Raw genomic sequence first — 13,691 nt, forward strand, 5'->3', positions numbered from 1 at the left:
GTGAACCTCCTTCTGGGAAGATACGGCCAACAGAAAGTATTATTGCTGCTACAACCGCAGTGCTTTGTAAAGGAAAGCGGAATTAAGACCATGGAAACCAGCGCGGTGCGGTGGCAGCAGCAACGCAAACCACAGCATCCCAACAGGCAAAATGAGTTTTCCCACTTGTCAGTCTGAAAGCATACCTTGAAAGACACAATGGTCCTTTCCTGTTAGAGATCGTAAAAACTGAAAGACACTCCTTTTTGTACTAATTCCGGTTTTATAGGGACTGGAATACCTTGCAGTGCTGGGAGAAGTTGTACCTACAAGAGATCTCAGTCTTTGTTATCAAAATCACCACTTTACAGCACTTACATCTTCCAGGCTACTGAGATCCCACACCTCCTCCAAGAAACTGGTCCTTAACTTGCATGACCTCATCTTTTAAAATAATGATTCAAATTAAATGAACCATGATTAGCAAGAATTGGCTGTAGACAAAGAGCACAAGAGATGCCACATTTTCGTAACAATACAAAAAGCAATAAAGTGACCACACAGAGAATGATTTACGACCCATTGAGAAAACTATTGTTTATTTAGAAAAAAGGTTACACTGGTAGAATTCAGCAGATAAAAAAATTCTTTTTTTTTTTTTTTAAAAATGTCATTGTGAAACTTTTCAGACTAAAGTTCAGCAATACAAAGCTCCTGTAGCTGTAATTGAAACTTAATTTATTTCAGTTTTGAAGAGAGCATTTCCAATCAATCTAAAAACAACATGACAAACAAAAGGTGTGGCGAGGGACAACTGAGCACAGGTTTAGGGTGGGATGGAAGGGACAGGGTTCATTTTTTGTTTCTTTAAACAAGTCAACGTTGTACACAATATACAAATAATCCCTAAGCATTGCATGAAAACAGTGCTCCCACTTGACTTTTTTTTTTAGTCACTGATATTAAAAACAGGCCAAGTAATAAATAAAAACTGAGTTTAAATGAGGTAAATCCAAAAAGGTTCAATAAACTGTTTATTCGTGGTTTTCAAACATCTAAAAGAATGCATTTCAGATTGAAAGAATTACTAAACTCAGGCAGTATTTTCGACAACCTAAAGTGGAACTCTGTACACATGAAACCTCATTTGCACTATGGCAACTGTTTGTTTGCAGCACATTGTGCTAAAATATGGAATAGGTAACACTTTCAGCCAGGTACTGAAAATAAATGTGTAAGAAACTAAGCAACAAGTTAAAATACAGTAATGTACAACTCAACAATTAAATCCTCAGCATGGGGAAATAAAGCAGAGAACTGAATAATTTAAGGAGATGCAGATGGGTCCTCTTCATTCACAAATTTCTGTGCAATCTATACTCTGGAAAATACATTTCTGGTCACAGCTGGGTATCTTCCCATTTCAATCTCACCTGCAACGAAGGCATACATAATTGGAATTAGATGTTGTTCAAATGAATACTGAGCTCACAACTTAGCATTTTATTCCATTCACAATTCAAAGAATGAGGGGGGAAATAAAACAATTTTCATCAGTCATTCGTTCCCTAGCTCTAGTTTAATCCACAGCAAAAACTGCATTAATGTGAGCACTGCATTGTAAGTAGTGAAACACTAATGTAAAGATACAAATAAGAAACAAGTAGTGATTTGTGAAGGTAAAAACTCTTCTTAGAAGTACAATCCCCTCAAAACACTACTATCTCTAAATTAGGCAAGAAATAAATGCAGTCAGACATTGTACGTTAGGAAGAGTGTTATAAAATATTTAACAAACAGGAGCACAGGATTAGATTCCACAACCGTGTTGCTATAAAAAGCATTTTGTCATACGTCACTACGCAAACGATGGGGTGTCATCACTATTCTAGGCCAGATGCTCCAGTTTAGCCCGTTACATAGCTGGATGTGAATTTTACTGTGCGACTGACGTTCACCTAAGCACTTGTTGCTTAAATCACGATGTGGTCATAAAAACGCAGTTGTGCTTTTTTAATTGATGACAATCCTCACTTTATATTGAATTGCTGGTCAAGATAAAACTTGACATTTTATTACTAAAGAAGCTGCAAGTCCTCAGTAGTGAGCTTTATCTACCAAGACTGCCTTTTTTTTTCCCCAAAAATAAAATTTAAAGAAAAAAAACCCCCTAGGATCCATCCACAGTGATCGGATAGTAGTGACTATGAAGGACAAAGAGTCAACAAAATTCCATTAAATTCTTTCCAAAGAGTGCTCATAATTTTCAGTTTGGAAGCTATTCACAGAAGCATTTTCTATTCTATTTCCAGAAGATAAACCAAAAAAAATAGTACTAAGAAGCAATACCCTGAAGTCCTAGCTTTTTTTCTACCAACACTCTCCAAAGAGCCCACAGTATCAGCATGAGCTTTGTTACCCAAAACCCCTCCACACATTTGCCCTCAGCTTCAATGCCTGAACGAGCAATGTCACCAAATGAAACTGGAGACTCTTTTTTTCCAAGAATTCCCCCTTTTGCTCTTTGAGGCCACAATCTGCATGTGGAGATCTTTTTCAGAAGACATTTCCAGATGATCAGAAGATTTCAGAATTCAAATTTTGGTGTTTATTTTGTTGGACCCCCATCAAAACACTCCTTAAATATTCTATAAGCCATCCTATAATCCTTAGGCCTCTTGGAAAAGAGTTCCCAACAGCAAAACATTTATGCATTTCAGACTCGTCTCTGTTGTTTTAGAGGCAAACAGAAGAACTTGGGACTATGTCATGATCTTTCTCTGACACCTAAAGCAAGTACAGCCACTACAAGGAGCAATGTTATTTTGAAAGTTCACGGCCAATAATCTCTCCAGTAAGTTTTGCCATATAGTATCCCCTTCAGTATTCTCACTTTGAGTGCTCACAGAATCTACAAACAACTTTTTAACAGAAACAATGCATCAATTCTAAATAGAGAACAAACATAAGAATTATAAAGCACTTGAACAATTTGTGAACAGAGAGAGAGAAGCCATATTCTTTGATCTTTGTTGAACACTAACAGTTAGTTTCATGTTTACCCAACATACACACTTTTTAAAACGTAAAACTGTGTTATGTAGAAAGACTGGTAGTGGTGTGTGACTCAAGCTGGGTAGGTCAGGTGAACTAATTTTAAGTTCACTGGGGCACCTTCCCAAATAACTGAAAATGAAACATTTCAAGACTCTTAAAATGGCCAGATGCAAAGAGGAGAAAAAACCCCACCCTCATATCTCTGAAACTAAATTTAATTCTCCACATATTTGCATAGGTCTGAAAAAAATTCAGAACACTGTCAGCTTCAAAGAACAATTTATTTTTCTAAAAGCTCCAGCCTGAATATGGGTGACTTGAAATACTCTGAAGTTTCTTTTCTTTCTGCAAATAGTCAATGCCTCCATGCGAAAGTTTTCCTTTGGATTCTTCCTCCTCAAATCTGATCAGATAAAAGATTAAGCAGAGATAATGAACTGGCTTACTACACTATGTAGCAACTTGGTTTAAAAGCTTTTGTTAAAGATAAAATGAGGATACAAACCTTAAGTTTCCAACATATTAGGCAAGATATTCTTAATTAAGAGGTAGATTATCAAGACTGATGACTATCAGGATCACATGGATTCACCTTTGGTTTTGTATGGCAACCTTTCTTGGAAAAAATGCCAAACATGCAGCTACACCAAACACTGCTGACTGACACCCCCCCCCCTTTTTTTTTTTTTTGCCAAAATAAATTGAGCATCTGTCCAATCTCTATGCCGATGATGGGGAAAGTTTTTGTCCCTGGGATAGGATTAAAAAAAAAAAACCAAACCCCATAAATAAGAAAAACCAACCACCCCAAAAAATCTCCCCCCCCAAAAAAAACCAAACCCCAAACCAAACCAAAAAATCACACCCTGGGTAATTTCAGCCCTTTCACACTCAGGCTGTTTTGTCTGTGTATCTTTTACCAGTCAAAAGGAGCCACAGGACATATCAAATCAAACAGAGTAACACATAAAAATTTTTACCTTGACTGGAACAATCTTCATTATCTATGCTTGTCTGAAGATTTATGAGTAGATTCAACGTTAAGGAAAAAATATATTTTACTACATGTAATAAAAGAAAGCTCATTTTCTGTATTTTTCTGAAATGTTAGTGTGTAAAAGGATATTGTTTCTTTTCCTCTTTCCCTCCAGTACTGTCTCGTTTTTCTTTCTTTTCTGTTTTTTCCTTATCATGCCTTGATTCCTTTAAAATACACACATATGGGAAGTAGTTTATTAGAGAGTGCATTGTACAATCTGATTAGAGGGATTATACGTATTTAAAGTCATAACTGGCTACAGCTTAAAAAAAAACCTCAGTCAGAACAACAGTAATCAGCTTCCATGATTACTGAAATTATTCTAACTTTGTCTTACAGTTCTATGATAACCGCTACCACTCAAGAGTTACAATAACTGGGAACTATTGTTTGGTGTTTTACAAATAAGCCTACAACACACTTAACTGTTTTCACCAAAAAAAGCTGTGCTGACATATGCACTTGAAAATTTGAATACAAGCAGACTAGTTTATATGGAAATTAACCCTGCTTTCACATATTTGCTCACCAAACCAGTCTGCAAATATTCTAGATTATTCAAAACCTACAGAGTAAATTCTGAATTTTCCTGGCTACTGTCAAAATGAACTGTTCCTCCAAATTATCCTGCCAGGAGCAACTGCTGAAATATTTAGAGCCACAAGATGCCAGAATTTCCACAAGCGTTTTCCTACACGTTCACAGTGTATCTTTTTAATTTAGGCCATAAAACAGCAATAAAATTTAGGAAAAAAAGAATTGCCTTGTTCTGTCAACAATAACAAAATCAAATCAACAAAATGAGAATAGCTTGTTTTACCTTTTTGCTACCAGAGGAGCTCTTTTCCATCTTTTCTGCCTTAATTGAATCACCTTTCTCTTTTCCTGAAGATTTTGATTTGTTCTTCTCCTTCTCCTTTTCATTTAAGCGAGGGGAATCAGAAGGACTTTCACTTTTACTATGTTTTGAAGAACCAGCTAAAAACACAACAGAAAGTTGTAATTCACAACACGTAAAAGCCTAATACACACACACAAACACAAAATAAAATACATACTTGTCCCATTTTCCTCTTTGCGTCGCTTAGTTGAATCCTGTGGTACCTCTCGGTCACTGTTTGAATGATCCTGGCACCAAATACAATTATGCAGATGTTAGCAGATTAAAAATATACTCCTGAAGTAGCACCTGCTTATAATGTTATTTTGGAGAACTAATTTTTGATTACCTAAAATGTAACTGAGTTATTACATCCTGTGTAAAGTTTCTTGAGATCGGTTTTGAAGGGAAAAAGTTTCACATAAATCAAACTGACCTTAGAAAAAGTAACAGAACAAAATAACCACCCTGATATGGATCATTTCTGCTGGGAAAGGCTGTGCAACCAATTATTACTGCAAGGACTTTGAAAAGAAAGCTTTCCAAGTATAAACCAACTTTCTAAACTAGTTCATAAAAATTTCACCAACCCTTTTTCGATCTTTCCTGTCCTTTTCATCTTTCTTCTCTCTCTCTCTGGATCTTTCCCTTGACTTGTCCAAATCTTTCTTGTCCACTTCTCTCTCCTTACTCTTGGACAGTGTTGGAGTAGTGTGGTTAATGTAGTGCTGTTAAATTAAGGCAATATCACCAAATATTAATATGTATTCCTAGATGTGTATATAAAAAGTCTTACTCTAACATAACAGATGTAGCTCAAAGCGCAAAATAAAACATTAATACTTTACTAGCAAAAAGTAGTGGCTGAAGACACTTTCAAACTTGTCATCTATAATTTAACCTAAAGCTTTTTTTCTCAACACGGGAAATTCAAGAACACTTTCTCTTAACTGAAACACTTATATTAAATACACACAACATCATTCACCAGTATTGTTTCATTCATCAAAACAAATCAGACCACCGTACTAGTGAAACGGGACATGCAGATTCCTGGACTAACACTTGCGATCTTGCCTGGGATGAATAAATGGAAACAGTTGCTTAAACAGGTTCTAATTAATTTTTAAAGAATAATCATAATTCACAAAGTATTTAAATCAATACTTTGAATAATGTGGTTTTTCATCTAAAGTAATACAAAATTCCACCTAAACTTCAAGTGATAAAAGCAGCCAAACACAAAAAAGAATTGGTTTTGCTCTGTAACGTGTTCTAGATTGTTATTCCACTCTCTCTGCTAACCAATTTTGATAAACTCTGTAAGACATACTAGTTTCACAAAGCTGAATAATTTTAATATAAACTGGGGTCGCAGAGAAGAATAGAAAACAAGTCACAGTAATGTCAAGTATAACACTTGACAAAGTTTAAATGCTACTGTGTAAATATATATATAAGGTAGCACGTGTATTATATAAATACCGATGCATTACAGTAACTAATTCTGTCTTTTTAAATACAATTATATAGCTAGATCTTTCTAAGGAATATTTTTCATAAAATACCAGTAAGAGCACATTTTAAATTAAAAAGACCTTTCCTTGGTATTTTCTATATTTAATTTACAGCAACACACAGATTTAAATCAGTATACTTTAATCATTCCCCAAGTTCCATAAGCTACCAATTTTATTTGGGAAAAAAATAGTATCTTCTAATAAAAATGTTCTCTGTATTTCCTTTAGAGAGACATCTTACTTAAAAGGACATAAAAGAAAGAGGTAAGTGGAAGGTTAGTCAAGAAATCACTTGAACCAAACCAAATACCGTTTCAAATAATTCTCCTCTTTTAATTAAATTAATCCTGTCCTCCTCCAGTTCCAGTAAATGTTTAACTTACCAAAACTTGATGTTACTGGTCCTATGTTAAAAGTCACACTGACAATGGTAGGTCTCTTTTATTACTTATTATCCTCCTATGCCAGAGACTGAATCTTCAATAGTCTTTTCACTAGGTATTTTTCTTTCTGCTCTTTCCCCCTCACTCCTCTTTTCTTGTTCCTACATTGCCATTCCACAAATACACTTATCCTTGCTCCCTTTTTTGCTGTCAACTTTTAACAGTGACTTGAAAATACGTTTTTTCTATGCAGCCCCATTCAGTTGTCTCCCAGAGATGCTTTCCAGGTGAGAAAGCAAACATGTAGCTCTGCTTTCTCCTATTCAGTTTCTTAAGTTTACATGGTTGTTCGTGACAGATTCCACTGCTCTTCTACCATCCCAATGCAAAGTTTTGGAAAACTGCATCCCTCCTACCCCCCTTTACAAGAAAAGGCTGGATTTAGCTCATCAGGCTTTATCATCTTCCTTCTAGAAATGCTGCTAATTGAAACCACACCAAATTTTGGGCACTGGGTGTATGTTGTGTAACTTGGGCAAAGGCCAAACCACAAATAAACACAAACCTAACTCAAGTCTGGCACCATTTATTTTATAACCTGCAATGTAAACCAATATTTCAACGGTCTGGCCCCAGAAACTTGGCAAAGTCAGGAATAAAGGAAGCCTGTAGGCATACAACACCACTAGACTTCTAACTTTCACTGGAAGCTGAACTCATAAATCTTACTGGCTTCTGAATATCCCATCCTTTCCCCAAACAAGTACAGGGCAGTAAAGAAAAGCATTGAACTTGTCTTACACTATGTATAGGGAACGTTGTCAAGAAGTGCCTTAAGTCTGTTAGAATGGCACTGAAGAATGAAAATTAGTTCATTAAGTGAGAATAGAAAATAGCATTTAGAAGAGGAAGGAAAGGGTTGGAAACCCCCCATCTCCCAAGCACTTCACGAACAATAAATCCATGGAAAAGTCACACAGCTGCAACAGGCTTCCAGCTAAGTCTATACAAACACATTATAGTTAATTCTAAAATTTAACTTCTCAAATTGATGAGAAAAATAAAGTTGTTCGTTCATCATTTAATTACAAATAGCTCTGCTGTCTGCCTGATTACCACATCAATGTGTCAATAAGAGAAATAGTTTTAAATAAAAATTTAGCTTAACTAATGAAAACTTGAGTGAAGTTTCAATTAACCAGTCGAACCTTGACTAATACAGTAAGGGAGGGGAAAAAGCAAGATTATATAGACCTACCATATACCACACTTCAGATAGATAGGAGCTCAAGACAAATACTGTATTTTTTCTAATTTCAAAAACCTTAAAATATACAAGATATCATGACAATGATTGATAAATCATTTTTTGAAAGTATACGGATTCAATCTACAGACACTATAATTTCATCAATTATAAGAATCAAAGGATGCTTCCTATATTCAACTCTCCCTATAAGTAGGTATGGATGGTACTGGAAAGAATCAATTAAAAACCCCATCACCGAGTGTCCATTATAAAATCAGAGCTATTTTCAATTGAAACATATAAAGTGCTCTGAACATTTTTTTTTATATAAAGAGAGCTACAAGTCAAACAGCAGTGTAAATAGGAAGTGATAATCCATTATGCGTTTTTAAATTAGGTGAATATAAGTAATCCTGGATAAACCCCTAAGTCATCCAGAAAGTCCAAATGGTCAGTGCTTGCCAAGTGATAAACATCTGTGCTATTTAGTTACACATTGATACTGACTGCATAATCAAAACTCTTAACAGTAACTTTAGAAGATTTGGTCCATTTCCTATTAGCCACATACCCTAATATTTTAGCAAGTCTCAGTATTTGTGACTGTTACTATGCAAGTGGCTGAATTTTAAAAAAAGCAATAGAAGAGCTGCAGAATCTAAAATACAGTATTTCAAAATGTCATTCAACTCATATCCCACTCTACTCAGTGCTTGTCAGGCCACACCTGGAATACGGTATTCGGTTTTGGTCCCCGGTCTACAAAAAAGATGTGGCCAGGCTGGAGAGGGTCCAGAGAAGGGCCACCAGGATGACCCAAAGGACTGAGAAGCCTGTTGTATGAGGAAAGGCTGAAAGAACTGGGTTTGTTCAGCCTTGAGAAAAGAAGGCTTAGGGGAGATCTCATCGCCGTGTTCCAGTATTTAAGGGGTGGCTACAAAGAAGATGGAGACTCCCTTTTTACAAGGAGTCACGTGGAAAAGATGAGGGGGGATGGGTACAAGTTACTCCTGGGGAGATTCCGACTGCACACAAGAGGAAATTTTTTCACAAGGAGAGCAATCAGCAATTGGAATAATCTCCCCAGGGAAGTGGTGGATTCCCCAACATTGGACACTTTTACAATTCGGCCGGATGAGGTGCTGGGCCATCTTGTCTAGACTGTGCTTTTGACAAGAAATTTTGGACCAGATGGTCCTTGAGGTCCCTTCCAACCTGGTATTATGATTCTATGAACTCTTGAAAGTATTCTTTAGTATACATTCTCATACTGAATCTGAAGTGCGTTTACAGGAAGCAAACACACAAAGATGATCATTCAGGAGGTTGTCTGTGATGCTTAGAAATATAGTATGATAGCACTAAATCATGAATACAACGGTAGTAAAGGGAAAGAGTACTGATATTCCAGAGGCATGTCTCAAGTATTTCTGGTTTTAACTAACTACTGTTTTTTAATTGTTATAAAAAAAAACCCCAAACTATTCTAAGAACTATTTTAACTATTCTATTACCGCTTCAGTCAAACAAATGCTTAATGATAAGGACATTTCTATAAATTTACAAGTTTCAGAGAAGACCAGAAAAGAGACTGACCCATAAAATATCTTAACAATATTGACAGAACGGTAAATTCACGGGATTTTCGTTATGTTGCTTCCACATAACTATCCCTCTTTCTCCTGTACAGAGGTTCTATAAAGCAGACTGAAAAAATCCCTGTTACTACACTAGCATTTACAGGAATGGAATTTGAATTTTCTGATGGGGTTTGTCACAAGATGAAAACTTAAATTCTCTCTGCAACAAAACATGAAAGTAAACTTTGGTGGTGTCTAAAAGATTCAAACCTTTGCTGAAGAGTCCTTGAGTTCGTTGAGGTTGTCCTGTAGAAAATGAATGGAGATGACACGTAAGCTGGAATAGTTTTCAGAAACCAGAGGAACTTTGGGAAGCATGGTCGTACCCTTGAAACAAAAACCAGCTACTCCTTCTGGAATAAATCTTATGTTAATATTGTACACTGAATAAAGCTAGGAACTGAAATATTTTTTAAAAAGAAAGGAGAAGAAGAAAAAAAAAGAGACAGTCATATCTATTCTCTAGACCCAATTATTAAGTAAACTACAAGATGTGTTTATATCTAATTCTTCATAAAACAGTGAAAAACGCTCTCCCACCAAGACAAAATATAAAGAAAAAATAGTCTTAACTCTAAATACAGCTGAACCACAGGTGAAACAGGTTTAAAATGTTTTTAAACCTGTATCTTCTCCACTTGCAGTTAAACGTGGTAGAAGTCACTCTAGAATGACTTTACATTGCCATTTACAAAAAACAGGCAAGCAAAACTTTGTCATTTTGAGTAGTTATCAATGGCACCTGCTTCCTCAAAACTAGTATCAGCTATTTGAGTTCTCCAAAATTAGCCTAAATCTTTCAAGTAAATCTTACATAGAAAAAGATGCACTCTTTGAAAAACCAGAGAAAAAAGAAAAGCTTGTTCTAAAGTTGGTAAGATGAAGTTTAAAGGCCCACATAATCCATCACAGTGCTCTCGATGAAGTATTAGTAACTTACAGTTTTAAATGTTCAACGTACTGCAAATTCAAAGATTCCATGAACATAGATGGTTTAGAAATAAAATAAATATGGAGCAAGGAATGGCTACCCTGAGTCTTCAAGTAGGCTACGCCCATGGTTTTGTGCTGCGCTTGAATGCTCGGGGTTTCTCTTTGCTGGGTAGTAGGCTTGGTTGCCACATCTGGTTTTATCGTAACGCAGGGCTCAACATGGTGGGAACCCATTGGAAATAAACAAACCTCGAAGGGAAGGTACAACAGAAGCTGCATGCGCACTGAATATACACAACTACAGGAGAACTGATCACCAAGGAGACTTTAAAATGGAACTCCTTTCAAGACTCCTCCTTAGAAGGCACATATCGGTATGATGCTCATCAAGAAGCCTGATGAATTCAGAGGTATCGTACATCCCGTATCATCCAGGAATCTTCAGTGCTATAGATTCTTCAATAGAAGTGCAGAAAAATATGCTCCACTCTGCTGCAAAGACTCATTTGCTTGTAGCTACCATTGCACTCCAAAAAAACTGACTGCTTAAAACAATGAGGCACTTCTGTGTAAAAATTCTCTTGCCATTTCCAAACACTATTTACAAAATTTGTGCTAGGTCCTTGAAGCATTATTTTGGTTAATTAAAAAATTTCTATAGAAAAAAGACAGTCCGCCAATAAAGAAAAGGAATGCATTTTCTAATGCAACATAAAACCTCCAGTGGTTCCAGTGTATACTTGGCACAAAACTTGAAGGAAGTCGAACATTGGCATCCCAAACTCGTGAGCCTAACATGGGTGCTGCCTTCCTCAGGCTATACTAACCTTTACTGTTGAGGAATGTGATGGAGAAGAATGTGTATCAACTTTGCGGCGTTTTTGTTCTGAGGAAAGAAAAGAATGATAGCATTATTAAAACACATTTAAAAGAGGACAATCTAATACTATGGCTTTCTCAAGTACCAAAATAATTTAAGCTAGAATTCTAAGTTTTACCACTACATACATTTTCTTTTTCTCAAGCTATCTAGTTACCAGCATGCCTTGACCCTCTTTATGAAAGTTTGGAGGAGACATGTAATGCGAATAAACTGCTGCAAAATTATGCTCATTTCAAACTTCCATTTTATATAAGCCTGTATCTGAATTTCAGAGTTGCTATGAAGACCCTGAAGAGGTGAACCCAATGAAAAGCATTACAACCCTCCTTTACTTGGTTTGCCTTAAGCAGCTCAAGTAAAAAACTCAACATCAGCCTCGGATTATAAGAATTCAAAATATCAACAGTAAGGATTTGTTAACCCTTAATGTAAGAAGGAACTGATAAAGCTTACTGTGTCCTTCTTAAGGACATAGGCCTACATCTTCCACATCCCGTTTCCTTTCAATTCAAAGGTTATGATGAAACTCTCAGAGTACACGCTTGAAGTTTTTGTGTTAAATTTTTGCAAAGCGTGCATGGCCACAGTTACACAAATAGATTTTAGTAAAATACCATTTAGACTTACACTGAAGAAATGACAGGTTTTATGTAAATGAGCACTCACTGAAGACCCGTGAAGTTCACACATTCACACAGCTGGCGTTTTGGAGATATCCTGACTACCTACTTTAGGCACTAACTGTATTTAAAAGGCAAAGCCAAAATGCTAGCTATTAGGTAGCAATTCTTTCTCACCATCTCTAGCATTTTTTGACATTCAGTGATTTTTCCAGTGACACATACTATTTCCCTAGACAAGAACAGAAATTAAATATGCAAAATTACCCCTTTCAGATTCTGATGTTTCTGATCGGGGAACAGGTGACTTCAAGGACCCAGCTACTGGCATCTTTTCTCCTCCTTTAGCATTTTCCTTGGATTTCATTTCCTTCGCTACATCTCTTTCTCTGGATGGCTCCTTTTCTCTCTCCTTTTCTGCAGTTGACTTTGATTCGATGATGGTAACAACTGTCTTGGATTTTTCTTCTTTTGAAGCTTTTTCTTCTTTCTTGACTTTTTCCTTCTCTTTGTCAGATTTTGGCGTTTTCTCCTTGATCTCTCTTGCTTTATCATCTTTGTTTGCCCGCTCTTCCTTTGGTTTATCTTTCCCATCCTTCCCAAGTGCCTTCATCTCTGGAGTGGCAGCTGGAGTCTTGTCTTTTTTTTCTTTATCTTTTTCCTTCCCACTTTTTTCTTTATCATCTTTCTCCTTAATAATTTTGCTGCATCAAAAATAAAAAGTCAATTAGCATGCAACCAAAACCAGCTCTAGTTATCACAAAAGTTTCACTTCTGATGGTTTGCTAGAACCTCCTGAAGCAGTCACTGTCAGATTTGCTGTCTCTATCAGAACAGCAACAAGCAAATGTTCCATTTGTTTTATCTTTATTTAGCTATAATGGAATGCATTTAACAACAGTGTCAAATCAGTCAAGCTGTATATTTTGGAAGAAATAATCTCATTTATTAAACTTTGAAGAAATGGAAACAATTTATATGGAACCTGAAAGTAAAAAAGAAAAGGCAGGTCAGTTTGGAGTATAATTCTATGGTTTGGAAGGAAGAAAATAGAGAATGTCAGAGTAGTTTTTCTCACCTATTAGAAGCACTGTTTCCATTGCTCGTTGTCACCTTTGGTGTAGCATTGACAGCTTTATTCATAACTTTCACCACACCCTGAGACTTCTCCTTTAGTTTATCTGTTGAAAAAAAAAACCCAAAAAACAGAACAGCATTATTTCAACAAGTTAATATACATCCTACTGGTTGAAATTAAACAAGTACCTAAGTATAGTCATGTGAGATCGCATGTAGCTAACAGTTTATTGTGGTTTAGCCTCAGCCGGCAGCTAAGCACCATGTGGAGGGATGGGGAGAGGAATCGGAAGAAAAAGGTAAAACATGTGGGTTGGGACAAGGACAGTTTACTGGGACAGCAAAGGGAGAGGAAAATAACAACAAAAGTACTAATAAAAAGAATATACAAAGCAGATGATACACAATGCAATTTGCTCACTGCCCAGAAC

The 13,691-nt window shown here is 36.2% G+C and overlaps 1 protein-coding gene across 6 annotated transcripts in view; it reads right to left on the minus strand.

Annotated features, from left to right (window-relative positions):
- Nucleotides 1–543: 543 nt before the first annotated feature.
- The window catches only part of THOC2 (THO complex subunit 2), a 55,999-nt gene continuing 42,851 nt past the window's right edge, over nt 544–13,691 (minus strand). The window contains exons 31-40 of one of the 6 annotated variants that reach the window (XM_054839065.1): nt 13,262–13,364; nt 12,451–12,887; nt 11,508–11,566; nt 9,958–9,993; nt 5,546–5,683; nt 5,134–5,203; nt 4,896–5,053; nt 4,163–4,239; nt 4,017–4,064; nt 544–1,412 (exon numbers count right to left, since the gene is read on the minus strand). In XM_054839065.1, coding sequence (XP_054695040.1) covers nt 4,037–4,064; nt 4,163–4,239; nt 4,896–5,053; nt 5,134–5,203; nt 5,546–5,683; nt 9,958–9,993; nt 11,508–11,566; nt 12,451–12,887; nt 13,262–13,364 — 1,106 coding nt within the window. In that variant the 3' untranslated portion in view covers nt 544–1,412; nt 4,017–4,036. Of the gene's footprint in view, nt 1,413–3,298; nt 3,440–4,016; nt 4,065–4,162; nt 4,240–4,895; nt 5,054–5,133; nt 5,204–5,545; nt 5,684–9,957; nt 9,994–10,085; nt 10,101–10,687; nt 11,567–12,450; nt 12,888–13,261; nt 13,365–13,691 lie in introns of those variants that run through there. The other 5 variants (XM_054839067.1, XM_054839066.1, XR_008578905.1 and 2 more) reach the window with 5 other exon arrangements.

Source organism: Grus americana, chromosome 12 (assembly GCF_028858705.1).
Source record: "Grus americana isolate bGruAme1 chromosome 12, bGruAme1.mat, whole genome shotgun sequence".
Taxonomy (NCBI): domain Eukaryota; kingdom Metazoa; phylum Chordata; class Aves; order Gruiformes; family Gruidae; genus Grus; species Grus americana.